Source organism: Chiroxiphia lanceolata, chromosome 16, assembly GCF_009829145.1.
Source record: "Chiroxiphia lanceolata isolate bChiLan1 chromosome 16, bChiLan1.pri, whole genome shotgun sequence".
In the NCBI taxonomy this organism is placed as follows: Eukaryota; Metazoa; Chordata; class Aves; order Passeriformes; family Pipridae; genus Chiroxiphia; species Chiroxiphia lanceolata.
The window spans coordinates 8,481,474-8,508,954 of record NC_045652.1 but is presented as its reverse complement, the minus strand read 5'-3'; the positions used below and the strand labels follow the sequence as shown (position 1 = coordinate 8,508,954).

General features: G+C 40.7%; 1 protein-coding gene across 1 annotated transcript in view; it reads left to right on the top strand.

Annotated features, from left to right (window-relative positions):
* Nucleotides 1–7,762: 7,762 nt before the first annotated feature.
* Nucleotides 7,763–27,481, top strand: part of SMG1 (SMG1 nonsense mediated mRNA decay associated PI3K related kinase) — a 64,953-nt gene continuing 45,234 nt past the window's right edge. Inside the window, 5 exon segments of the mRNA XM_032703839.1 lie at nucleotides 7,763–7,926; nucleotides 16,854–17,017; nucleotides 20,817–20,972; nucleotides 24,854–24,990; nucleotides 27,276–27,334. Coding sequence (XP_032559730.1) covers nucleotides 7,838–7,926; nucleotides 16,854–17,017; nucleotides 20,817–20,972; nucleotides 24,854–24,990; nucleotides 27,276–27,334 — 605 coding nt within the window. The 5' untranslated portion in view covers nucleotides 7,763–7,837.

Here is a 27,481-nt window from a genome sequence, read left to right as displayed (position 1 = left end):
TTCTTCAGCTGTGTTGGTGAAAGTGTACAGCCAGGATTTATGGATTTTTGAACATGTCATTATGGGTTTGGTGGACTGGGTCTGCATGCTTGGAGCTAAATTCCATTTATCTGGAGAGTAGGTGTTTAACTAATGGGCACATCAGACATGGAATAAATGCAGGGCAGCTTCTAGTGTCAGTGTTTTACAAAAACATCTGAATGAATGAGCTGAGAGAGCAAAACATCGACTGTTTTTATATTCAGTGAACAGAAATAACAAGAAAAAGCACCATCATGAAGCACTATCTTTGTGCATTACTGATTATTTCAAAGCTAATTTTATTCGTTCTGAACGATCGCTGTATCTGTAAGACTGAGGAACAACGAGTCCAAGGAACTTGAATTAAGTAATTGCAAATCATAGGTTGAAAACAACCTAGTTAATATCTCGAATTAGAATTTAAAGGAACTTATGTGAAAGTAAACAGTAAATTTATGTCATTTGTTGTTTTTCCAGCTGAATGAAAGGCTGATCATGGTTGTCAAAAAGCTCGTGTGCATTGGCTGCACGAGCTGTGGGTATCGAGGGTGGTGGTGCTACAGGGAACTGGGTGAGAGTGTAGTGTAAATATGGTCTACAAAAACAACCAGAAAGAGAAGGAGAGAGATGTGCTCTGTTTAAGGGCTTGTTCTGCTTCAGATGATGGTGCTCCCACTGACTTCATGTTCTTGAACTCTTCTATAGCAGAATTATTACACTTAATGTTATGCTGTGCTCCAAGATGCCAGCCAGATCAAGGTCTTACTGGGCTAAACATAAGGAAATATCTAATTTCTGCCTGGGAAGATTTACAGTATACAGTGTTCTATAGAATAATATGTTTTTATGGGAGAAATCAGAACTACTGGGGAGTAAGGAGTATCATTTCTGTGTAAATGACCAAAAAAAAAAAAAATAAGGTTAAAGAACATGTCAATAGGGCACGATGAGATCTGCTGTCATTCTTTCATTTATTTTTGATTAAATCCTTGGAGCTTCCTCTGTAAACATGCCAAAACTGAATGAAGAAAACTTTATGAGGGCTGCAAAAGCAAAACTTGCAAATGGGAGAAAAAGTCAGAATTCAGGTTGACCAGGAACAATGTATGCTTTTATTGTACAAAGCCACATGCTATTTTTTCATCCTGGCCTGGAGATGAGTCAAAGCTGTGTATTGAAGGAAGCTGTGGTTTGTAAGGCTGTTGTTAGAGAAGCTACAAATTGTAGTGATTTACACAGGGCACTACAGGAAGATGATTTGGTGGTTACAATGCACGTGTGTTATTTGGGAAATCAGATTCTCTTTTACATAATGCTAGACAGCTCTCCCACACCAAGCTTTTCACAGGCTCCAATGAATACCGAGTCTTTGCACTGAATGTATCTGGCAGTAAAAGGCAATTTACTCTCCTTTGATTCAGCTTAGATTGTGTCATTGTTCAGGCACGGACACAGCCTTTCTCACAAAAATAACATGCAATAACAACAGTGCAGGTGAGATTTCAACCAAGTAGTGCCTGGGGCCTCAATTTTCCCCTTGGAGATTTTGAACCCTTCTGGGTTTGCTCTGGATAGTGCCAGTGACTGTGGCCACAGATGCCCGTTCCCCACAGTGCCAAGCAGAAGAGCCCTGGTTGAGCTGGAGCAGAGAAGCTGCTCCTGCTGCCCGAGGTTTCCCCAGCTGTATCCACATCACAAGTCTATCCAATGTGATTTGTTTTATGCTCATGAGTGTTTTTCCACCCTGTTATCATGTTACTATGCAAACATCCAGAGGTGTGAAAGGTTTTGTCTTTTTAGCTGGTTTCTTATGGAAGCAGAGATTACATGGTCCCTTGGCCAGCTGATGAGCCGTGGGTCCTCTAGAAATGACTTTTAGTCCAATTGCCAGCTTTGTGGTCCAACACCTCTCAACTTGTGAGCTTCCACAGAAATGTCCTTCAGAAGGGCTGTGAGAAAACCTGAATGGGACTTGAGAAATCAGTGCAGAACTGACAGATGATCTGGTTGTACATCACACATAAAATTAGTCCCATGGAAGATTGTGTGTGTCAGAGCAGTGAACTCTGAGGGATAAGGACCTGCTGCATAAATCTCTCACTCTGGGCTCATGGCCCCTCTCTTTCGTGCTCTAATATTAGGGTTTTTTCTCATAAAGGCTGGTTATTGAGCTGTCACATGAAGTGTGACTCAAGTGACATCTCTACTGATCTCATCAAAGTCTTTTCCAGAGGCTTCAAGGAAAGATGGAGAGATAAGGACTTGGAAATGTTGAGATCTGGAATACATTAAAAAACAGGTAGGAAAATAAGCCTAGAAAAAGCAATTAAAATTAGAGAAGATTAAAGGATAAATACCTTGGGGGAGTTTACTGTATGTTTCACTTCTATTTGTACTACACCTCTTAGACCAATTTTTCTTTTCATTTTCATAGCACTCTACTATCAGCACTAAGCACCAAACTGAGCTAAATTAACAAGTTGGATTCATTACACCATTCAAATTTCCCTGGGCTTATTATGCCTTAAAGGCTTGGTACTTTCCTGGCAGCCTCTTTCAAATTACCCTTTCAATAAACATGACATAAACTTGGGTCTGTAGAGCATGAAAATTTATGTGCGAGAGCAGTTATTTTAACAGGTGGAAATTCTCAGGTTCACCAGAAAGGTGAAGCATCAAGCGCACTATTAATTTTTCAGAAGGACTTCACAGTATAATAATCCTGTACTGTTGGCATCCCCGGTGAAAGACAAGTGCTTCTTGCTCCAACTGTGCCTTTCTCTGCAGTGCAGTGCAGCTCACGCCAGCTCCGCTCCCGCCTTGTGCAGCGTTTCATAATGTGCAAGTGCTCGCAAGCCCCGATTCAGCTTTTCACTCTTGCAGAATGCAGCGTTTGTCATTGGGCTTCTGCCCGGGCTCTCCAGAAATAATGCAAGCAGCACCACTCTCCCCACAGCTGCCAGTCCGCACAGCCAGCTCTTGCAGCAACGTGAAGTGATCTGCAGCCGCGCTGTTTGGTGTGCAGGTAACAGAGCATCTCGGGCAGGACCTCGGGCACGGCCCTGTCTCGCCGAGCAGAGGAGAGGGAGCTGCTGCTTGTAGCGCAGATTTTAGGTGGTGTGAGTAAAAGCACACTTGATTCTCAGCCAGCGCTGTCTACACATCAGACAGTCAACTGTTCCACGAAGTTTGATTTTTAGAGATGCTGAAACATTTTTGTAAGCGAGTTGCTACGATGCTGACAATTTAACTACGTAACACACTGCATGCAGGTTGTGACTTTCCACTAAGGCAACCCATGTGGATCCCAAAACTCAGAAAAGGATTGCTGCAGTTTCCGCTCTCCTGAAACCAGCATGGAAACTACTGCTTTGGGCTATCTCTCCTTTTTTACCCTGGATGAAATTTAACAGATGCAACATAACTGATTGTATTGACAAAAAAAGAAAAAAATTACTATTCTATAATTTTTCCTTAGACTTTCAAGACCTAAATATTTAAAGGTCTGTGACTGGTTTAGGTTATGTATTTGTCAGGTCAAAGTAACTGTAACGACTACTTGTTTAGAAACCAGTCACTTAAATGAAAGTTTGTATATTATGTATGACTGTTGCTGGTAATACGCAAATGATGTCTAGGACATTTAAGGAAGCATAGAGTTAATAAACAGAAAATGAAGAAACAGTTTATACACACAAACAAGGACTAATATAGCTCACGATGTAATAAGTCGATAATGACAGGATGATGTCTGTGACAGGAACTCAAATATTTACTCACATATTGTATATAATGCTACTTACCTAGGACATGTAAAATGCCTTAAAGATGTATTAGACATAAATTCAGTGGAGCAAAGATGCAAGTTCGAAGAAGGTTAATGTTTTGTATTTGTTGCACTGTTGTAGAGGAATACTGTTCAGTAAAAGATATCCTCTAAAAGACCTTGAGGAAACAGAGCAGATGGTTGCATGTGCTATCCCACTTAAATTTCAAGTGGCTTTATAAATACTCAGAAAAAATAAATTAGTGTTTTCCGTAGTCTTTAAAGTAAAGAAAAGAAGGTAAAAGATGATTTTTATTAGTATTCAAAGCAGAATTCCAAAATATAAGATGAACTTTTTCGCGCTAAAACAATTTTCAACACAAAACTGCAGAACGGTTCAATATGCCTTGCTATTAGGACTAATTGTACGTTGAATTTCTGTATTTATACACCCCATAGGGCAAGGAAAAATTCCAGTTTGGGATGAGACAAGGTATGCCTCAATAGGGACTGCACCATTTACTGGTGATGGACAGCATCCCTGCTGGGCAGTCCAACCCCCAGAGCTCCTCGTACCTGCCGACATTTTTAATGAAGAAAACAGTGGGAGTCCTGGGGGACCTCCTGTGCACGCGCTGGCGGCTGTGCCTGCGCCGCAAGTACAACATGTTCTGGACACCCTGGGCTCCCGATGCCTGCACAGATTGGCCATGCATCACATGTGCCTCGAGTCTGCTGTGTCCAGAAAATAGTCTGTGGGGCCATTCAACTGAAAATCTGCTCAGTTATTGATAAAAATGGGATTCTGCCATCAAAACAGTAGAATTGGCAAGTATAGGGAATACTATTGTAGGAATCCTATATAATTCTTACGAGGCATCCATCTGAAGTACACAGACTACAGGATCTTGGCGACTGGTACTTCTCTGCTCTAGTTAAATACTGTTTTGCTCCTTGGCTTCTGTCCTATTTCCAGAAGAGGAAGTAGCATGTCTTTCCCTCTTATGGTTGGTGATTGTTTTTCTCTCAATCTGTAGCTTTATTATGGATCACAGGGAGCCAAGGGCCACGAGTGACTTGCAATCCTGAGCACAAGCTGGTTTCTCTAGACATACTGTTTAGTAAGGAAATAAACTAGTGAGGGGTAAAAGATGCAATATGGTGCTTACTGCCTTATTTCAGCACATTAAATATATACAATCTGCACTTGATTCCAACTAAAAATAACACTCTGATTAATACAGCTTTCTTTGATATACTAAATAAAGAAACCATTACCATGAACTACAAAGCGGGGAAAGTGTGGTTCATAGTGTCTGTCAAAACAGCATTCTGTGCTAGGATGGATGTGGACAGGTTGATGGAGTGGACTGAGCACACACCCAGGAGTGAGACAGGACACAAATCTCTGTAAGTGTCATCGACTCTGAAATTTAGGGCAGGTCTTTTAAGTCCATATATTTCTATTTTGAGAGGGTCCAGATTTAAACACTTTATTTATTTTTTAGCAAGACTCAAGAATGTAGAGCTCCAACTGATGTCTGTGCTGGCCACTCAGTATCGAAAAATGAAGTCCCAAATTTGAGGACTGAAAATTAGAAGGCAGTTCCGAAAATCCAGGCCTCAGATTCCCTGGGCTTCTTAATTTCTAGCATGATATCTGAATGCCCTTATCCATCTTTGGCTGATTGAAATCTGCCACTGAGAAAATGCTATAGGAATAATTATTGCTCTATCTCACAAATCTTGATGAGCTTTTAAACTATTATCTATAATATCATTAAAATTTCACAATATAATCATCCTTGCAGAAACAAATCTAGTATATCTTTTATTTTGGCAGCTGTATAAGATTTTACAGATTTAAGGCAGTGCACAACAGTCATTTAGAAAGCTGAACATCACTGATCCATTTTACAAATGGAGACAACTGCACTCAGAAGAGGGATCTGCATTAGACCACACAGACTGCAGCAAATTCACCACTAGAATACAGGATTTCTGATACAAAATTTACTCTACTGAACACCAAATCAGTGGCTCCTAAACTCTTGCTATAAGCAGGCAGTTGGTTATAGTAGCTAACGTGCTTTCTTGCCTCCCCTTGCCAAATTAATTTGAAATGTAGTTAAAAATACGTTGCTAGTATTACCTTGTCCCTCAAGTGATTCACATTGTTACCGCTGGGACACTACTCAGTCATGAAACAAAAAGAATCACCTGGTGTGTCACTAGGGCAGAGGATCTGCTCGGCTTAGTTGGAAAGGGTCAGCAAATTTGCAACGGGTGTTGTTGCTCTACTTACAAAAAAAAAATTTTGTGGCATATTGTGTAATTCTGGATGTCCATGTCAATTATAAAGGCTGGAAAGAAAAGATCTGACATAGCTTACGGAATTGACTGGTTTTGCAAAATTAATTCACTCGAGATACACAAACACATATCAGTTGAAATGCAGCCTCGTGGGGCACGGGGTTATTGCACCAAAATGTCACTATGTCGTGATTAAGCCTTGTGTTGGCTTTTTTTTCCCTGATATTGATTTTGAAATGTCCACGTTTTGCACACATTGCTTACGGACTGTAAGCCAACAAGACAGTGTCAGCAGGATGATGACTGCCCAGCAGAGTCCAAGGGAGGCGGCAGTATGCCATCTGTCCTAGCGAAGTCTCCAACAGAACTGTAGTGTATTAAGCACAGGAGAATTTCAAAAGTCTCCTCAGGTCTTGCAGTGGTCTTAAACCTCAGATATTGTAATTAAAAAAAGAGTTTGATCTATTCAGGTCTCTCTGCTGAATATCTGACTCAACTATTATAATTTTTCATAAATAAGGGAATATTCTGCAGTCGGGAACTGGATTTGTCAAATTAGCTAATGTCAGCTTCCAGGGCTTGCAGGAAAGAGGTCTGTGGGGAAGAAGAAACTTAAGGGGTTCGCTTAGTGTTTAGTGTGGGACCAGTGCTGAACATCAGACCTCTTCCTGGCAGTCACGCATGGGCGATGTGGTGTCCTAATGGGGAAAAACATGGGGATGAATATCCCATTCAGGGGGATACAGCTCCCCGCAGACTCCACCAAGGCTTGGGGCAGCACAGCGGGAATGGGGGAGATGTCCACATCCTCTCCACAATGGGAGAGGCCAGCAGGCAAAGGTCCTCCCTCCAGACCCGCTCAGGGCCTGGGAGCCCTGGCTCCTCTCAGGGCTCAGGGACCCCAGGGCTCCCCTCAGCACCCAGGGGGCCCAGGATCCCCTCAGGACCCGGGGTCTGGGATACTCTGGGTTCCCTCACATCTGAGGGACTGGGAGCCCCCACCGCCCACCATGCCCTGGGGACCCCAGGCTTCTCGGGGCCCGGGACACCCATATCCGCAGGATGCGAGGACAGGCTTAAGATGTGCTGAGAGGTTTAGGTTGGACATTAGGAGGAATTTCTACACAGAACGGGTGATTAGACATTGGAATGGGCTGCCCAGGGAGGTGGTGGAATCACTGCCCCTGAAGGTGTTAGAGGAAAAACTGGACGGGCACTCAGTGCTACGGTGTGGTTGACACGGACATGGTGATGTTCGGTCCCAAGTTGGACTCGACGGCCTCAGGGGTCTTTTCCAACCTCATTTATTCTGTGCTTGCGTTCCCCCTTCACGCTGCCCTCACACCCCGCACCCGAAAGATTTCCACGGGAGGGCCGCGACCCCTCTCACCACCCGGGGAGGTGCCGGCGCAGGGGACCCCCTCGGGCGGGGATCCCGCGCCAGGCCCGGCGGAGGCGGAGCCGCGGCCCCGCGGCCCGTGCCCGCCCTCCCGGCGTGCCCCGCGGAGGGGCGGCTCATGTCCGCCATCCCGGCGTGCCGCGCGCCCGGGCAGCAGCCGGAGCAGCCGCGGCGGCCGCGTCCCCTCCCTGCGCTGTGAGACAGCAGCACCGCCCGCCGAGCGCCGCCGAGGAGCCGCCGCCCGCGCCTCTCTCCCCGCGTCCACCTCGCTCCCTGCCGCTCCTCCCGCCCCTGCCCCGCGCCGCTGCCCGGCCGGCCATGCCGTCTCGGGCAAGGTAATGAGCCGCAGAGCCCCGGGGTCTCGGCTGAGCGGCACCGGCAGCAGGCAGCACTACCACCCGCGGGGCTGGAATGACTGGCAACCCAGGTGGGCAGGGCCGGGGGCGCGGGGCTCGGGGCTGGGGGAGCGGGGCGGAGCGGGCGGCTCGGCCGGGCCCCGGCGCCGGGCCTGGGGGAGCGGGGCGGCGGCGGAGCCACTTCCTGGCGGCCGGGCCTAGCGCGGGCGGGCGGGACGGGGCAGGGACGGGGCTGTCAGCGCCCGGCGCGGGGGCAGCGCGCCCGCCTCCCCCCGGGGCCCCCCGGCTCCCGCGGCCTGCGGGGCCGGCGGTGGCTGCGGGCAGCGCTGCCCCCCCTGCGGCCGCGGGGCGAGGCCGGGGGCTGCGGTGCGGGGAGCGGGGGTGGGCTCGGGGCCGCTGTTTTCAGCCTGTTTTTTTTCAGCTGGCAGTCAACCAGGGGAGAGCTGAGGCTGCGGGAGTACTCGTAATATTTCGAGGGTTAACAATATAGTGCGGGTTTATTCTATATATTTTTTTTTTTTTTTTTGTCTGGGGAGGGCAGTCGATCTGTATAAGCTCTCACCCCAGCCTTCATACAACGTGTTTTGTGAGGCTTTAGGTGTGTTTATACCTGGCAGTTTTTAGTAAGTAAAATTCGAAGTCTGTTGGCTTCTTTAGGTATGTATAGAATGTATTTCAAATCTTGTGTTCTTCTAAAGTGTCTGATGCCAGTGTATTTGCTCTACTGCTCAGCCTTGCTATTTGAAGAGTCAAAGTTGTCATGTAGAAATTGTAAGTAAATTTGGTGTTTCTTAATTTATTTTTTAGTGTGTTTTAATGAGGCTTTTGTAGTGGTTTTGGAAGTTTAACACAACATGGGATCTTACTTATAAACTTTCCAGCAGAGAACAGAGTGGCACATGCTTGGCAATGTATTGACAGATGATCGTCCCAGTCTCATGCATTTTGGGCTGGGAAAATTGAGTGGATGGGGAGGTAGATCTTAAGAAACACAGATGTAATTTCAGCATTTACTGTGAAAGAAGCTTTCCTTTTGCTTGAAGAGTGCTAGAGGCTATTCAGTTCTTAATGGTGTGTGGGGCATGGTTATTTAAATTCTAATTTATTCTGTAATTGAACTACTTGGTCAAATAACTTACTATTTTTTCCTTACTTAAAAACTTATGAACCTCGTTAGCGATGTTTTCTTAAGGCATCTAGATTTTCTGTGGGAGAATTAAGAAGTCTGGTCTCTCACATATTCCTTAACTACTACCTCGCTTCAGGTATCTGGGCTGCAGTCTGGAATTCTGGGCCCTAACTTGTGACCTTCCCACCTGGAAGAAGTTGGATGTAACTTTGCAGTGGGTGGCTTCTATAAATGCATTCTGGTTGGATATATCAATTTGTCATGAGTTCTACCTTTTAGTCTAAAAAATACATCTTACTGGGGTTAGGAAGCTGATTTCATCCAATACAGTATTGCCTGCTGTAGGTTCAGTGGTGTTAGGGGTGAAACTGAGAGCATAGCTGCAGAAATGCCTTTTTTCTGGCAATAAGGATGGTTTAAGAAGTTAGACTGTTACCCCTGTGTCAGGCTCTGGTCCTTTCCCTGTGCTGTGGTCTGGTGCCACTTTAGCTCTCAAGTATGGCTGCTGTAAACTGAGCTGCTAAAATAATTATCCACAAAGCCACAGAAACAAAACTCTGAAAGCACTGGAGAAAGTGTGGTGGCCTAAGGGAGCCTCACAGCATGGACAGGGCCTTGTTCTGTTTCCATCACACCGTGTGACCAAGAGCTCCTGCTAGGAAATAGCTGACTCCTCCACACTGGTCCTGTCACTTTTCAGAATTTAACTTTATCCTTTCCTTTAAATATTACCATTTCTTTTATTCTGCCGAGGGAGCCCAGGAATCAGAAATGTTCACACAGTCCCAAACACAGCATGTTTTCCTCTGTGTGTTATACTCCAGTTTTTTACATCTCAAAAAGATGGCTTTGGTGATGGGAAACTTCTTGTGATTCTACACTACAGACTTAAAGGGCAGTGCAGAGATTAAATCAGTCTTTGTTGATTTGATGTTAACTAATTTTTAAAAGTTACTCATAATGCCCGGTTGAAAGGAAATCTGTTACCTAAAACTGACAATGTGTGTTTCTTTGATCATTTGGAATATGCTCTTGAACAAACCCCACAAGACAAATATACAAATATTCTTTCCTTCCCCTTTCCCTTCTGGTGACTCTTAGTTTCATTTACTTCAGGTGATGTTGCTGGTAAATGCTTTCTTGCAGGGTGTAGAAGAGGGGAGGGACATGGCCAAAGTAATGAAAGCTGTAGTAATTGTAATTGTTTCAAGTTCCTAAAGGCAAAAGAAGGAACTGCTGATGCATGGGTGTTGTGTCAGATGGATTGTGTTTTCAAATGCACATTTCTGTATGTACTAGATTGATTTTCATTACTAGGTCCAGATTCCTCTCAGGTTTTAGTGATGCTAATCACCACTGGGGCTTGGGGTGAAAATGGTGTGAAACAAAGTTTGAGTGTAAATCCTTCTTTAAGGGGCAGTAGTTTTTAATTAAAATTTGATTTTTTTTTAAAATTTGTGCCTCTGTGTCAGATGCATGTGGACTGGTTTTCCAACTGTGTATTGATAGAGCTCTGTATTACAGAGGAAGAAGTTGTCCTGAGATATAGGGGCATATTAGTTTGTGAACTCTGCGTACCAGGCTCTAAATTAATAGCAACACAAAAACTTTGTAGATAAATGTTGGATGTATGTGACAGAGAACGGTGAAGTTTTTTTTGAGAAGGCTTGATAAGATCTTGTTCCCCTTTTTCTTAATCTTTACAGCTGTCTAGACCTTTACTTCTTTCTTTTTTTTGTTTGTTTGTTGTTGTTGTTGTTTTTTGTTTAGCAGTTGCATTTTGCCTATTGCAACTTCTGGGGCAAAAAATAAAATCATGTCAGTGTGCAGGCCTTGTGTGTGAGCAGAGTTAATTTGTTAGAGTACTAGAGGCTTATTATGTACTGAAACAAGCAGTACAACCCTTTGATAGGAAATGCAGGAGTGCAGGGTAGCAGGTTAGCAAGTGCACTATGACATGCTTAGGTGAAAGTGAGAGAAGGAATATAGGATTTTAATGAACAGGACTTCTCTGTCTCTCCCATCATAAATGCAGTTAGCAGGGGAACATGTGGAAAAGTGTAAACCACCATCTTTCACATCTCAGCAAAGTTCCAGAAGTGTCCCATTAGGTTCAATACTGCATTTCATTCTTGAAAATGGCCTGTGTCCTCATGCAGTGTGAGTCAGTGGTATGAGTTACTGATCTCTGTCAGCATGGTGCTTGCCACACCAAGTTACTGCCTGGGCCCAGTGGGTCTAGACACGAGACAAGACACTAAAATATGGGTCTCCTTCCAGGTAGCTTATATCCTAAGCAGGAGAGCATATTGGCTGGAGCTTTGTGACTGAGGACAAGTACCCTGTCTTTAATTAAAGACAGATTGGGAGGTATTGGCAGACAGCAGAAAAACTCATCAGAGCAAATGGCCCAGGAAAGTGATGTTTAGAGCATGCTTCTTATGTGGCTGTGAAGGGCAGAGGCATGTCTTTTACAAAAAGCAAGCACTCACTGTGGATATTGTCTGATAATGCTGGATCTGTGGAGTGAATGTCGAGCAGGTGATAGTAGTGGGTGCTGTGTATGAGGGAAGTGGAGACAGAGACTCTCTTTCTTCTGTGTTTGCATGTACAGCAAGGTACACAGAAAACGTTTGTTAGAAATAGGCTGAAACCTTAGTTTGCACAGGTGAGAGACCTGAAAGTTGGCAACACAGAGGTGTTTGAGGATGTTGCTGAAATGACCTGAGAATGGGTGTGTAGAGTCCTGTAGGTCGAAAGTTGATAAGGTTTCTGTCTCTTCAGGGGTAATTGAGAGAGAGGAGAGAGCAAAGACTGAGAGATACAGATATGTACACAGGGAGGGAGAGAGAGAGAAAAAAATAGTCAGTGATGTTGAAGGCAATTTAGAGAACAAGATGCCAGTGGAAATGTTGGGAAGAGATTCAGTGGGCTGCCTGTGGGAGATGCTGAGCTGGAATGGGTTCTTTTGCAGCCATAATTCTCTATCTCCTTTCACATCTGAGTGAATATGTTGATAAGGTTGGGAGGGTGTGAGATCAAAGATCTTTTTTTGTTTTTTGGTAAAATGGAGGACCTGAAATTTGTAACGTGGAAACCTTTGTTTTTAATGTGAAAACAGAGGAGAGTGAGATGTGAGAAAGATGAAAGAAGATGAAAGTGTGCCGGTGGAAAGTAGAATAAACTTGGAGTACAGATAGTTTTCTGTACAAGAATAGCCATACTAGATCAGACCAATGATTTAGCTAGCATAATATCCTGTACCCAAAAATGGCTATCAGAAGATATCTATGGAAAAAGAAGAGGATGTGCCTATGATACTTTTCCCTGATGTTTCCTTCTAATGTCCATCACAGTACAGAATGAAACTGGTGAGCTACTGTGTAAGGATGGAGTGATGCAGAATCAAGAGGTGATTTGAAACACTACTGTGATTGCAGGTAGATGTCCAGCAGTGGAGATTGCAGAATTGCAGTAGGAGGACAGTTAATTAGTTGTTATTTCACTAGTAGAAAACACGGCCACTCTCTTGACACAGGAATAGAAACAAAAGTAGGCTTTGGAGTGGGCTCAGCCAGATTCAAGCTTGGCAAGGTGGACCAAATCATGAGAAAAGACCATGGCAAAAGGGAGGGTGTCATGGCTCTGCCTGCCAGTGGAAGAACAATTGGAAACTTGGTGAGAAGCTGTTAATTTGAGTGGATACAGTGACTCTTAAATTTTAAATATTTTTTTGATAATTTAAGTAATGAAGAATTTATCTCTGCTATAGCAAATAAAATTGGCAAATAGAGCAAATAAACAATTAAAATTGACCGACTTGAGCAATAATAGAGCTCACACAGTAGAGTTGTCTCAAAATAAAGCCTTCATGTAGGTCCTGTACTTGGAAATAAAATCAAATAGAATAATTAAGTGATTTTTGTCTCAAAATAATATCCATATGGCAGGGTTGTTCTGAAAAAGCTACATAAAAACAGGATACACCAGATTGTTTGTAACAGGCTTCTTGGACAAAAATTCTTAAGGCTTCCATATAACTAAAGAAACACGATTTATTTTTGATTGACCTATATTTTTAAAATCTTTTTTCTGGATAAAGATTTTTTTTTTTTTTAAACCAGTTGTTTTCATCCATGCTCTCTTCAGTCAAACAAATTGGCAAGTCAAATCATACCTTTGATGGAATGAGATCTAGATAGATTTTTGAAAAGCCTATGTTTCCTTTTGTAGGCCAATGGAAAAAAGTTAAGCAGCCTTTTTGGAGAGTGAGGGGAGACACAGTAGTGGCCATTTCTGCTTATTTGGGTGGGTGAACTATTTTCTTTTTCTGATGGATAAAGGCAGGTTTAAAATCACCCTGCAGAAAACCGAATGCAATCTCTTTTGTATAAGTGATATTGATAAAACAGTGTATGCAGCCAGTTGGTGCTGGTGCTGATGGGGTAATCTTCCACCCAGAACCAGGCACAGATGAAAACTGTCATGTGAGCTCTTGAAGTGCTTTGCTTAGTCTCCAGCAGTGAGCTTTTCAGGTGGAAATAAAACAGCACATAAAGTGCCAAATAAGCTTTGGAAGCTACAATATAAGGTAGTCCTAGTCGTGTTCATCCTTGCAATTTCTCATTCTGACTTTGTGTAATACCACATATATATTTTTATTTTTCCTTGTCTGTTGCTAACATTGCACATTGTGGTTCCATTAGTATATAATGTTTGTGAGGCCTGTGACAATGTCAATATATGTAACATAAATTTGTTGTTAGAGACGTTGTTTGAGAGATGATGCTGAGCTTTAGGTCTGTCAGTAACGTGCCATCTACATGGCACAATACAATTAAAGTGGAAATGCTGCCATGTGAGCAGGAGCAGTGCCCTCCTGAAATACAGGCATGAGCTGAGGTAGCCAGGAGTACAGTTTTTCCTATCACCTGGTGGAATGGATGCAGTGCACCCTAAAGGGCTGGAGGGAGGCAGAAGAAGTGATTGTTTCTAAGACTTTGTCAAGAACTTGTCCATAGAGCACCTGCCTTTGAGTTCTAAGTGGTTGTCTTTCAAAATCATATCTACATTCCTGACATGAAAAACAGTGTCTTTCAGAAATGGATTTGGAAATTCAGTGTCTCTTCCTATGGTGAGGATGCACAGCAGTGCCCTGTGCCACCCAGGTGATGGAGCACAGGTACAGGTAACAGGAACTGGGGCTGCAGCCACAGGTCTTGATGAGCCCATGCCACAAGTTCCCAGAGTGCTGGTGCAGGAGCCTACAGTACAGATCCTGAATGTGCTTCCCACCTGAGAAACAGTGTGTGTCACTGGGCAGCTGGAAATGCACAGGCCCATCAGATGGTGGGCTCTGCTTCTGGTGTGAATCTCATTGCAAGCTCCTTCGTGTTCAAAATCCTCCTTCCAAGCAATAAGGACCACAGCAGTTGGTGGGGTCACAGAACCTCATTCTCTGGAAATGGCATCTTTCTAGAAAGTATTTTTTTCTGCCTTGTAAAGGAAGGATAGAAACTGCTGGCTACCTAAGCTACACATTTATTGTAGTGGGAACTGTTGTCTCTTAAGCTGATACATAGGAGAACAAGGTCATATTTTTTAATAAAATTGGACTCACCTTTTGGTTGGTGATAAAGTGTGAGCAGGTTAGCTTGCAAATAGCTGTTCCCAAAGCCAAAATGAAGTGTGTGGGTTTTCCCAGGGAAACAATAGGCTTACGTATTTTACCACAGTGGAAGATTATACAAAGCGTTCAAAGGCTGTACTGTGGGAAGTGGGGTTAGCTGAGAACATGGGTAGTCCTCCAGTTGATTGGGAAGTGCAGAGCAGTGTTAAAAATTGTATGTTAAATCATCTTGCCTTCAGATGTAGGGATTTCAGGCTTAATGGTTGACAATTGGAGATGATTCAGTTTTACAGCACATTGCCTTAAAAAAGCGATGCCCTTTGGGAAGGTAAACTTAAGAACCCATCAGTGCTTAAATTTATCAACTGAAAATTTGTCACCCCATTTCATTGAAAGGCTAAAGTAATTGCCTAAAGTGAGCTGGGAGTTGCTGAGGTTTTAGGGAAGGGAGAAAATCTGGGGTCTCTGTAACTGTCTGTAAAATCTGCACATGGTGTAGACACATCTGAAGTTCTTACCATTGAAGGTACAGTGCTGTGCTTTGTTGTTTGACATAGCTTAGGTTAATGATGAAGGTCCAATTGTATAAGGATTTTTACAATCCTAGTTGACTGTCATGAACAAAGACTTTCAGTAAGGCTTTGCCTCTTGAGTAGCATAGCCTATTTTATAAATAGTCCAAGCAAGTGCTCGACAAAGCAGTAGATGTGATGGCACAGTGAATACTGAATGAGGAAAAGTGTCTTACTGTCTATATCTAAAAATGAATTTGCTTATAGTGCAAAAGGGAATAATATCTGCCAATGAAACCTAGTGTCAACTTGCACTGCGAGAATAGGGCAAAAGCACAATTTTCTTCTTGTTCCAGATTGATAATAAAATGTCTTAACATTCTCCAGAGAACAAAATGTGTGTCTGTGTCTTTAATTCCAGTTGGTTTTGAAAATATCAACCCTGATGGTCTGGGTCTTCAGTTGTACTGAGGCTGAGCCTTGTTTGACAGTAGCAAGCCTTCAGGACAGCTTAAGTAACAACTGCTTTTCAGAAAGTTTACCTGTGTTTTTCCCTTTTGGCCTCGAGATGTATTTGACTTCTTTTCCTTGAATTTATTTACCAGTTTGAATCAAGTTTCTCTCGAAGAGTCAAAATGAAAGACTTTTTCTGAAGAACGTAGTGTTCATCCTTACACAAACTGTAGTTAATTTACAGAAATGACCTGTCCTGCGTTTTTTAAAAATAATCAAATGAACTGTCCAAAGCTTAAAGTGAAAATAGTAGATCTTTAGAGTTTGGTTGGGGAAAACTCGCTGTAAATAATCTATTCAACTCAAATATACTTGAGTTGAAGAAAATTCTGCTAATTTTTCTTTTGGATGGGTGTTATTTGTTCTAGTGTCAAACCCCCAGCATTGCTTGTAAGAATGCATTTAAAATAGTTGGTTGAGTTTAGATTCTGAAGTCTCATGCACACAAGTTTATTTCATTAAAGTTCCTGTATTTTTGAAAATTAAACCACTTAGTATGTCCAGTGAGAGAGTTGGTTTCATCATTTAATCTTTTTCCTTCAAAATTTATTCTGGGCTATAAATCAGTTTTCTGATATGAGAGTGGTTTAAACTTAATGTGGATTTTAACTCACCTTTTATCTGCAAACATTTACTCTAAAGGATAACAGGTTTTAATTTACCTTTTTTCTCCAGTAAAGCCTCTTTCCTTGTTTTGCAGTTTTTATGTTGTAAAAACCCAACATGTGATTTCTGTGTTGATTATCAGTTACACACTAGCAACTCTTCCATCTAATAAGAGGGTTTGTAGCTCAGTAAGGCCCATGGCATATTATGTAAACGTTCATGTGTGGATTAGTGATGACTTTCACAGATGGTAGGCACTCTGTCATCTACTTGTGGTACATACCTGTACCTAGTTGTATTTTATTTGTCACCTCTGGGAAGTGATTTTTCCTTATATAGGCATCCAGCTGAAAAGAGGCTTGAGAATGTCCTGAGAAAAGGCACTGGCACACTAGGATGCATTTCCTTTGCATGTTGTTGTGATAATTAGTGAATTCTCATCCCAGTGTGAATGTAAGGTCACATTTTAAGAAGCAGGTCAGATGTACAACTTTTTTACATAGGAAAATACGTTTGGGATTGTCATTTAAATATGTTATATTTGTAAGTGAATGTGAATCCCACTCCTGTTATACCCCTACATAAAAAAAAATATTTTTCTCTTTGTAGAACTGACAGTGCATCAGCTGACCAGGACAATTTAAAATACTCTTCATCCAGAGATCGGGGCAGTTCTGCCTCCTATGGATTACAACCCTCAAATTCAGCTGTGGTGTCTCGGCAAAGACACGATGATATCAGAGTCCACACTGACATACAGAATGAAGAAAAAGGTATACAGTTGCTGTTTCATGTATGAATTGTGAGGGGACAATCAGGGAAAGGCAGTAAACTGGAAATGGTGGAGAATTTTTTGGTTTGTTGGTTTTTTGTTTTTTTTTTTTTTTCCCCTCCAAAAAAGGCAGAGAAGTGATTTGACTCATTGTCACAGTATCACTGTTTTGAGAGATTTGTCAGGGATAGAAGAAATGTTGTGGTTGATATGAATGCTGACAAAAATATGCAGTTGCATTAGGAGAGGAATGCAAGAGAAGACTTGATGTATTAAGAGAATAAGCACTTTTTTCTGAAGAATAGTATTCTGGATATATTTGGTCTACAGGCTGATTTCTTCCTGAATACTCTCTAGTGCTTCTGGTATTGGATTAAACAGGCTGCTAGTCTGATATATTGCCTATTGCAGCTTTACTGCACCAAACTAGAATCTTTGTTTGGTAATCAGATCTATATTTTATCGTTTATGGCAGTTTCTACTTCCATGTGCCTCGATCTGACTTCATATAAATCACGTGATGTGTGATTCACACATTTTTACTGGGTGTTTTTTATTATTTTTAGGATGGGAATACTATCTCTAAAAAATAACATTCAGAATCATATATGAAAAAGAAATCTATATTCTGATTTTTTTCTTTTTAATTGCCAAATACAGGTATCAAATAGGATTTCTTACTTGCAGAATCACTTCTTAGACTATATAAATCTTCAGGCAGGCCAGACTCAAAAAAATCTCCCAGGATTAGTAGTGTGGGAGTTTTTGTTCAGGAACCTAAAAAGTATTGGTACTCCTCCTACTTCTCTGCCCTGTAACTGTCTGTAAATAATTGCTGTATCTTAGGGGAAGTTACAGCTGGGTGCAAATTTATTTTTTTACAAGTAATAGGTACTGTTAGTAGGTGGCAGAAGCCTGTTTATCTGCATAGCTTGAGAACCTTAAGGTTGTTTAACTTTAATAGGGAAACTGCTTAGGGAGTATTTTCAGCGTGTCAGCTAACGTGGAACGTTGTACTGTGTTTAACACTGACACAGGAGGTTATTCTTATAAATTGAAGTGTGCTAGCATTTAAAGAATGTACTGGCAGTGTACTGAACTAGTAAGTTTTAGACAAATTCAGAAAGGTAGTTTGTGAAGTTACTGGGAAAGTGCCATTTGAAAAGAAAAATGCACCGACCTCTCCCTCCAGTGCTCTGTCTTGCAGGGCATGTCTCTGCTAGCTCAGCACTTTGGGCTATTTTGTTCAGGTGTGACTTGAAAAGAGATGATTAGGATATTCTTTACTATAAAACCAAATTCCAAGTATGTCTAGTTCATTTTTATTTTTGGAGAAATTTGTTAGCTTACAGATGCAGAGTAGTTTCTTTGTTAATAAGATTTTTCGATTCATGTGTTGGTGTCTGCTGGCATGGAATTTTCTTTTGAGATTTTCTGTCCTGGATTTCACACCCCCCCCTACCCACCTTACCCCAGCTTCTGGTGTTGATGACAAAAGTTAATTCCAAATTGATAGTTTCTGTGAGCTTTTCAGGTTTGAAAACCTCTAAGGATGGGAGGTTGTGCAGCCTCACTTAAGAGCCTGCTTAGTGCTTTACCACTCATTTTTTTTCTGATATTCAGATTTCCCTTTCTGCAACTTAGGACTGTTGACTCCTGTCCTTTTGCTCTGCATCTGTAAGATTAGTCTGGCTGTTGGTTTTTTTGTTATAAATAACCCTTGACATTAACTTTTCTCCTTTACCTTATAAAACAAGACAGGGTAGTTGGAAGATGTGAGTTTTTAAACTAAATAGAATGCTCTTGGGTATTTACTTACAGATGAGATGTTCTCCCTTGCTGCAACACTTTCTTCCCTTTTGATTTGTAACTATGATGTCCTCTAGTCCTTACTGTTAAAAAGATTTCCTATGTCTTGGTATCTGCATATTTGTGCTCAAATTAATAGCGGGGACATAACTGATCATATTCTTATTTGGCCTGAGATTTAACATATAAATATAGAATTAGTATATATTAGGATTTTTAAAAGCTTTTCAGACCAGAAGATAAGGGAAGAGTTAGAATATAGTATTCACAGCCTTATTGGCAAAAAACCTGATTGTCCTGCTGTTTTTTAATTAAATAAATTGTGATTTAGAGCAATATTATTACTAAAGATGTACCATTTACATGTTAAGTGGGAGAATATAGGTTTGTGTTTAATTCAGCTAAGGTGATGTCAAATGTGCTGTAGCAAATACTGCATACCTCTGCAGACAACCAGAAGAGCTTGGATTATTTTATATGCTAGAGGAAAAATGTGAAATAACTTTTAAGAACTCCAGTAGTATATGGTAGTTTCTCTGTTTTTGGTAGTTGATGTTTGTGGCCTGAATGCATGATCATCTGACATCTTAGATTAAACTCATTTCTTTGTTGATTTGAATTTTAGTGATACACTTCTGTTTAATGTTGAATGTATTAATTGCTGTTAGAAGTAATTTCCTTCATAGAACAGTATTGGTTTATTCTGACAACATAATGTTAAGGGGGCACATCTGGTAGTTTGTTTAAAAACTGAGTTGTAAAATTTAATGTTGTAAATCCAAATATACACAAACTATCTTTCCCATAATTGTAATTAATTAATTACAAGTGAGACTTTGCACAGGATTTTCTGTAATGGTAGGGTAGTCCTGTCTGTATAGAAATGCACAAATGTCTGCCAGTAGTTAACATCTGCTTTTTATCAAAAACTTTGCCTTCAAGAGATGTTCTTCACGACTGCTGAGGTCCAGATTCACCTTGATCTTTGAACTTATTTTTTATCCAACCTTTAGTCTCAGTGGGCTGCCTCTTTTTATGGGGAGCCATCTCTCCTTTTCCCCAGACTTTCTTTTATACATTGAAGCAGGTGGACTTGAGGAAATACCTTTCCTGAAAGGAAATCTTGCATATCTTTTGTTGTTCTGGGTTTAATATTATTAGTTCATTCTTCCCTGTCTCAGGTAGGGGCAAGGCACTTTAGAAAGCTGCCTTGGAAATGAGCTCTAATACACTGAGTGAAGTATTGGGAGGCTCAGGGGACAATTTCACTTCAACCTGCCCCTCAAAGTGGTGTGGTAGACTGGAAGAATTTTCAGTCTCAGCAGTTGAGTATGTATATTCTTGTAAGGGGTAAGAGTAGTTGAATTATTCAAAATGGCATTTTTAATTTTATGTTGTTACCAAAGATGTATGTCAAGTGGGAGAATGTAGGATTGACTTTAATTAAGGATAATGGCAGTATTAGTGTGTGAAAATATTGACCTTTGTATGTTGAGAGAGTTGTTCAGTCTGTACATGCAAATAATATTTGGCTTTTCAAAAGCTTTCTCATTTTTTGGACCGTTTTACTGAGCCTGTGTGGTGGGTTTATAGCAAAAACAGAATGGAGATTTGATGTGCATAATGAAGGAGCAAGTAAGTGAATGTATCTAGCCACATGTACTAGGAGTTTGACATGAAACTCTTTGTAAAATACAAGCTCAAAGTAATAATAAGAAAACATTAAATACAACAAAATTGGTGTTCAACTTCATTGCAGTAGAGGTTTTCTCATGGGCTTCAAAAAAAGACCGAGATTCTAAATATGTTGACCTGGAAACTTATAGGATGTAACAAAACACTGGTGCATGTGAAAGTGAAAAGGGAACCTAAAGAAGGTGGTAGAGGATAGGGCTGCTAATTTGTGTATGAATTGAATAGCTCATAACTCACTACCCTACTAAATATATGGTCTGAGAGCCTGTTCTAATGTCAGGTTGGTTTCTCCACAGGTGGCTACAGTGTCAATGGAGGATCTGGGGAAAATACTTATGGTCGGAAGTCGTTGGGGCAAGAGCTGAGAGTTAACAATGTGACCAATCCTGATTTTACCAGTGTTCCGCATGGGAATCGTGCTTTAGCCACAAAAGACATGAGGAAATCACAGGGTAAGGATATCACATATTTTCAGGAAGAGAGTATCTCTTTTGGCAACGTTTCTTGCGTTCAGAATATGAAAAGAAGTTCACTGTGATCAGGCACTCTATATGAAATTTATTTTTTTTGATTTATGATTAGATGATGTTGATGGAAACTGGCATCTGGTGTTTACTGTTCCCTGCATTGAGACTTCTTCCATAGGTTGGGCAGATCCCTCAACTATATGGCTCAGGCTCTCAATCTTTCAATTTCCTTTAAATGGCTTTTGAACCCTTATTTAGGTCAGCAAATCTGGCAGAGAGATCAAGAACTCTTAAGAAGGAGAACTTGCTCTTGGATTTGTTCAAAATTGGTGCCTGAGTAAAAAGTTGTTAATCAGTGAGTTGTTAATCAGTGTGGGAAGAGCAGCACTGGTGAGCTCAGCCATTACCTGTTGCCACTGGCCTGCAGGTCAGCGAGTCATCACATCACAGTACCAGCTGATTATTCAGGCCATGGGGACTCCTGAGCCTGCCACAGCTCCTGCTGCCTCTTGCTCAGCCCGGGGTTGGAGGCGGGGACGAACTGCAGGCATCAAAGGAATGTGGGCAAGGTCTTGGGAGATGCAGCGAGAACAAATTTGGAGTTGCAAGAGGGTGCAAGAATGCTGGGCTTGTGTTTGTGAGGAAGAAGGCTTGACTCTTCCCACTATCTGAGGTTTGAGTCATAATTTGAAAAAAAAAAAAATGAAGAAAGTTTTTCCAAGGACTTCCGAATGAAAATAGAAACTTAGTTATGAGTAAGCACTGTCACTGCATCACTTAGTATAAGTAGTAGTTAGGCCACTACTAAAAGCTGTAACTGCTTTATGCCAGGCACGTTATAAACATATATGCTGTTTCTTCCCAGGGATTTGTATTTCAGAAGAAAAAAAGGCAATAGTGTTCAGTGTGCTTTGCAGGTGGAAGAACGGAGGAGCAAGTGGTGATATGACTGTTTCAAAAACCTGATCTTTGGAATGGGTTAAACTCAGACTTTATGATCCCATTCTGATGTCTTGATATAGAAATTACTTAGTCTTTTTAGTGTCTTTTTATGTCCATGTAGAGGAAATAGAGAACTCTTTAAATAAACTTTTGGTGGTGGGCTCATGCATGAATTTTCTGCTAGTACTAAATAATAGTAAATTCAGACTTTTCTCCTAGGTACATGAGCACCTCTTTAATCCTTAAAAGGTTAAAATAGATAATTTTGGATGGCTGAAGTTACTACCTGGGTTTTGTAAATTCTCTGTCCTCTAGATGTCAGATTTCAAGAGTTTCTCCTTTTGAACTTGTCTGTCTTTATGATTGTTGTAGGTTTCAGCAAGTCACTTTGATTTTTCATAGCTTGTTTAAAATACAGTGGGATTATTTTTTAAATTCTTTGATATTTTCTTGTTTGTTAGCCTGTGGCTGAGACCTTGCTGATTTTTCACAAAGTGTAAAACACAGGCATTTGTTCAGTAGTGCTTTGGTTAGTGTAGCTTCAGTCATGCTCTTGGTTAGTGTTTTTTGTTTTGTGTTTTTTTTTTTTTTTAAATTGTGACTTAACAAATAGCTGATACTTATTCTCTTGGGGAGTAATGCCAATGTTCACTAGATATTAACTGAATAAAACCAAAACTGCTTTCTTAGAAAGTTTTGAACAGTGTGTCTTGTTCTAGTGGAGGTTAAATGTGTGTCTCGTACCAGTAATCTTGGTGGTGGTAGTTTCATTTATACAGTTCTGGTTTTCTGGGCAGGCAGCAGTCTTCCTGGTAGTCCTTTTCTTTCTTCTCTAGGGCTGTTCAAATTTTTTGGGTGGATAACTGCACTAGGTCCATCCTTCTGAAGTTTGGCTGTGTACTGACCATTGGCAGGCAAGCCTTGGACTGCAGCTGCTGGCTCAGCTCTGGGCAGAATACAAGGAGATGTTCCAATGTAAATGACCATCTAGCTGGGATTGTAGGTATTGCTCTGGCACCAGCACTCAGGAAGACCTCAGATACAGCTTCAGAAGGTGTCTTTGTTGATCATGATTCCTTGTATGTTTCTCACCAGAAACGCAGCTTTTTGTCATTACTGAAACCTGTGGTTTCTAGGTTAAGCAAGGGAAAAGAACCTTGAATTCTTTCTAAATGGCTGTGTATGCTTTAGTCTTCTGTGAAATCACTAACTTCTCAAAAGAAGTGCTCTTCATGCCTGTCAGATAACATCTCTGCATGTCTTGTGTAGTTGTGTTAGGTAGGAACAAAATGTAGATTTGATCCTTCAGACTCTTACTGCTATTTTAATGTTTGCTAAGCCTGCCTAATCCTTCAGAATGTCAGGTGTCTTCAAAATTAATTGCTTAAACTGATGCCTGGCAAGAAACAGATTATCAAAGCCTGTTTTGTTCATACTTTTATTTTTAAATTCAAAAAATAGAGACATGAAAATAAGGCTGAGAATATTTTTTGTGAGTATAAGACAGAAGCCATGCTCTCCTGTAGATGATGGCACAACCTGTAGGAGTTACTGGCCTGTGGGTGGGTTTATAGGACCTGTAATACACAAGGACACCAGTAGCTACTAACTACTACAGTAGTTACTACTGGTTTTCACCTGGAACAGCCAGTAGATGCTGCTGCTTTTTATTTTCTCAGATCAGTTTGCTTTCCCAGTTTGCTGTTGTTTTTCCAACTGGAGCTGCCAATACCTGTTGCCAATTCCTGCTTTCCCAGGATGTTCTCCACCATTACAGTCTGTTCTTCACCTTTGCAGACAACAAATTTGTTGTTGCAGTTTCTTGGTTTTGTGCTTATCGGGGATAGCTTGAGATGTCTTGTTCTTAGGTACCCAGCTGCCCTAGAAGGATGTTCCAGGTTCCCAGGCTGGCAGATGACCTCTTCTGTCAGTATTTTCCCATTATAACCTTCCCATTTTAACCAGGTTGCCTTTATGGCTGCTCCCATCAGATGACTGATACCTGATGACTGTAACATACCAGAGCAAAAAGCTGTCTGTAGCTGTCGTGGATTTTCTCATTAGTCATGTTGACTAAGAAAACCTCATCATGTTCCATGAATCCTCTGATTTTAACCACCATGAAACATCTAATGTTAAACATCTTGAAAGAAACTTTGTTTCCTTTTTGCAAAAGAGGGAAATGAATTATTTGTATGAATTCATAGGTAATCGGTACTAAATCAGGTAAGCTGTCACCTCACGTGGTATTGGGTGCTGTTGATCAACTTTAATGAAATGTTTTCTTAGGAAGATGTTAACTCTCCTACATTATGGTCTGCTTAAGCAAATAGCCCCTGCACCTCTGCACACTGTGGGCTTTTGTGCCTCAATAAAGGAAGAGTAGATCTATTTTCCTTTCCAAAGCAGAACCTTGCTACCCATCATCAAGCTACTCATAACCTGTCTTCTTGTACCAAAATAGTAGAGAAAATCTTGTTTCTTTGTAGTTATTGAACTTAACTCTGGTTCTTTGCTTCAAGAAGCAGCTTGTTTTATCCACAAGGTTCTCTTTAAATAGTATTTGTTGAATTGTTTTTGTTTATCTATTCAGTCAGATTTAACCTTGCCACACCCTTTTTTTTTTTTTTTTTTTAGTTCCATTTATGTAGAAGGGAACTAAATCCAGGTTTTTGTGTAGAAGTAAAACAGTTCTGCTTGGTTCTGCATGAGTTTCATGCGGGTATTGGGCTGTCCATGGGAAGAAATGAAATATTTTGGCAGCTTAGTTAGATTTTACATCTAATTTTCTTCTCAGTAAGTTAAAAATAAATCATGATTTATCTTTTTTTTCTCTAATTACTATTAATTGCTTACTAAGTTCAAAAGTACACATTTTGGACAATACAGGGTGTTATTGAAAAAAAAAAAATTGCTTTTTTCAGAGCGATCGTTGTCTTATTCTGACGAGTCTCGACTGTCAAATCTTCTTCGGAGGATTACTCGGGAAGACGACAGAGACCGAAGACTGGCTACTGTAAAGCAACTGAAAGAATTCATTCAGCAACCAGAAAACAAACTGGTCAGTAATTCCTCCTTTTCCATAGCACTGGAATTTCCGTGCACTCTTTCTGTAAAACTGTCTTTTTAAAAATCAGACTGTTGGGATATGTCTGCGAGGAATATCTTGGATACAAGGAATTTCATTCCACGAGAAAGGAGAGTGTATTCCTGGGTTGTCTTGTCTCGTTTCCTTAATTCAGGAAGTTTTTTTTGTTGCTTGATTACTTATGACGTGTTGCCTTAAACCAAACTCCTTGAATGTATGAACTGTAGGAGTAAACACAGCATGTGTGTGTGGTTTTTTGACCTGTCTTAGCAATGCCCTTTGGATCCCTCACCAAGGAAACTGAGGGAAAAGGAAGTAGAACGTGGTGTTGCCTTGTTTAAAAACTGCTTCTGTATTTTAAATTAAAAATATACAGGTATTTAGTCTTGTGAATAGCTTCATCTTAGTTACTCAGCTTTCTAACTAAACATCTTTGTATGTGGATTCCCTTTTATGGGAAGAGAACTAAATGTCTTTGTTTTCCTTACATCTTTAGGATTTTTAATGGTTCGTTGAAGTCTCTAATGTTCTCAAGGGTTTCCTAAGGATTTGGGGATGGGGGAGGGAAGTATCCCTCAGTGGCTATGCATTTTTAATATTACTTATTTTGAAATGAAGTGTTAAAGAGTATTTTGTCTGACACATCTCACCCGCTGTTTTGGAGAGCTTAGTACTTTCAAGTACTGAAAAAACAGGAAGTGATGGTTTAATACCCTACCATTCATTTACGGGCAGTGCTGTGATATTTCTTTTGTGGCATGTGTCTATTCATATTTATAAGAAATTGGTTCATTCTCTCATTATATATTAATTAACCACTCATGATTGTACTCTTTTCCAAAAGGCTTGATACTTAAATATATGAGACTATTCTAGCCTGTGCAACTAGGTGTAAGCAGCCCTTGTTCAAGCCAAACTAGTACTTCAGCTTTCCTCTGAAACAAAATCCTTGTCATTACAAGGATTTAGGGAGTAAATGCTTTCCACAGTTATTCTGTGGTTGGGTTTTATTAATTACTTCCATTCTCTGTGCATTTTTCCCCAGGTTTCTTTCTCATTTTGTAACTGCATTTTATTTTAGTATCTCAGAACATACTGGAATTGCCATTCTAATGTCTAACTCAGTGGTGACAAACTCTGTTAGTGGTCAGAATGTTAAAAGTTTGTCACCAAAAAACTTGTGTTTAAACTTCTCTGAGTTCACTAATGAAGATATGATCAGATGCCAAGCGATGTCCGTGATGTCAAATCTAAAACTTGTTAATGGACAGTGTTTAATCTAGAAGTAACTCCTGCAGTTCCTGACACTATTAAATGTGGTTTAACAGAGTTCTTTTCATTCTCAGAGTTGAAATGTCTGTTCAACAAAGTAGTATGTCAGTAGTCAGTTGTCATCTAATGGCATTGTGCTCCAGCTTCTAAATGATACTGATGCCTTCACTTGTCTCTTTTGCAGCCCCTTTTGCAGATACCAGACACATTTTTAGTATGTTGTTCTGAGAGGCCAAACATGTGGACCTCTCTCTGTTCCCCCATGCTCAAAAGCGTGGTGGTGTTCAAATCTTAAAAAAAAACCCCTGGATAACATCTACAATGTTAAAGATGAATGTCGTTAAGAAAAGAGAACAAACCTTTTTATTAACTTGTCGAGGAAACTTCTTGTTAATCTTACACAGTTGCACCTAATGTATGATTTTGCAATCAGCTAAGTGATGTGGTGTGGGTTTAGTGCACATTAGGAAAACAAGTATTTCTTGTTATGTTTACTGAGAAGCACTGGTTCATCAATCATGTTTCATCCCCAAAATAGTATTCCATTTCACTGAAATTCAGGATTGCCTAAGTGGAAACTTCAGATTATAGTATCTGTTCCATTAAACTTTCTGGTGATACAACTGATCATTAGTATAAGAGATTTGGTCTTCAGTACACACTATTCATGAGCTGTATGGTGAGTCTTACATTTGTTATGAAATGTTATCAGCAAGAACTAAACTTAGAACAAACCTTGATAGCAGGCTGCCAGTTTATTTTCATGGCTACTGTAAATAAATATTAAATATAACATCTAGGATAATATTACAGTATTGCTTAATATAGTTCATACTAGTCTGCAGTGGCCTTGGAAAGCATAATAGCATTCTATTGGCAAGCAGAATTGGCAGTGATGTGTTTAATGTGGGTGTAAACAGGACCTATTGTGGAGACAGTATTGGACCATTATTATGCTTATGCCTTTTATGTATCTTATATTATAGGTACTAGTTAAACAACTGGATAATATCCTGACTGCCATTCATGATGTACTCAATGAAAGGTAAGCTGGGAAAACTAAACAATATGAAGGCTTTAAAGAGGAAAAGTGACACCATTAGGTTTGGATTTCAGTATAGAAGTGGAATGGAGAAAGGGAAAGGTTGAAAGGAATTAATTCACTAATTTTGCATGGATGTGATATTGCAGG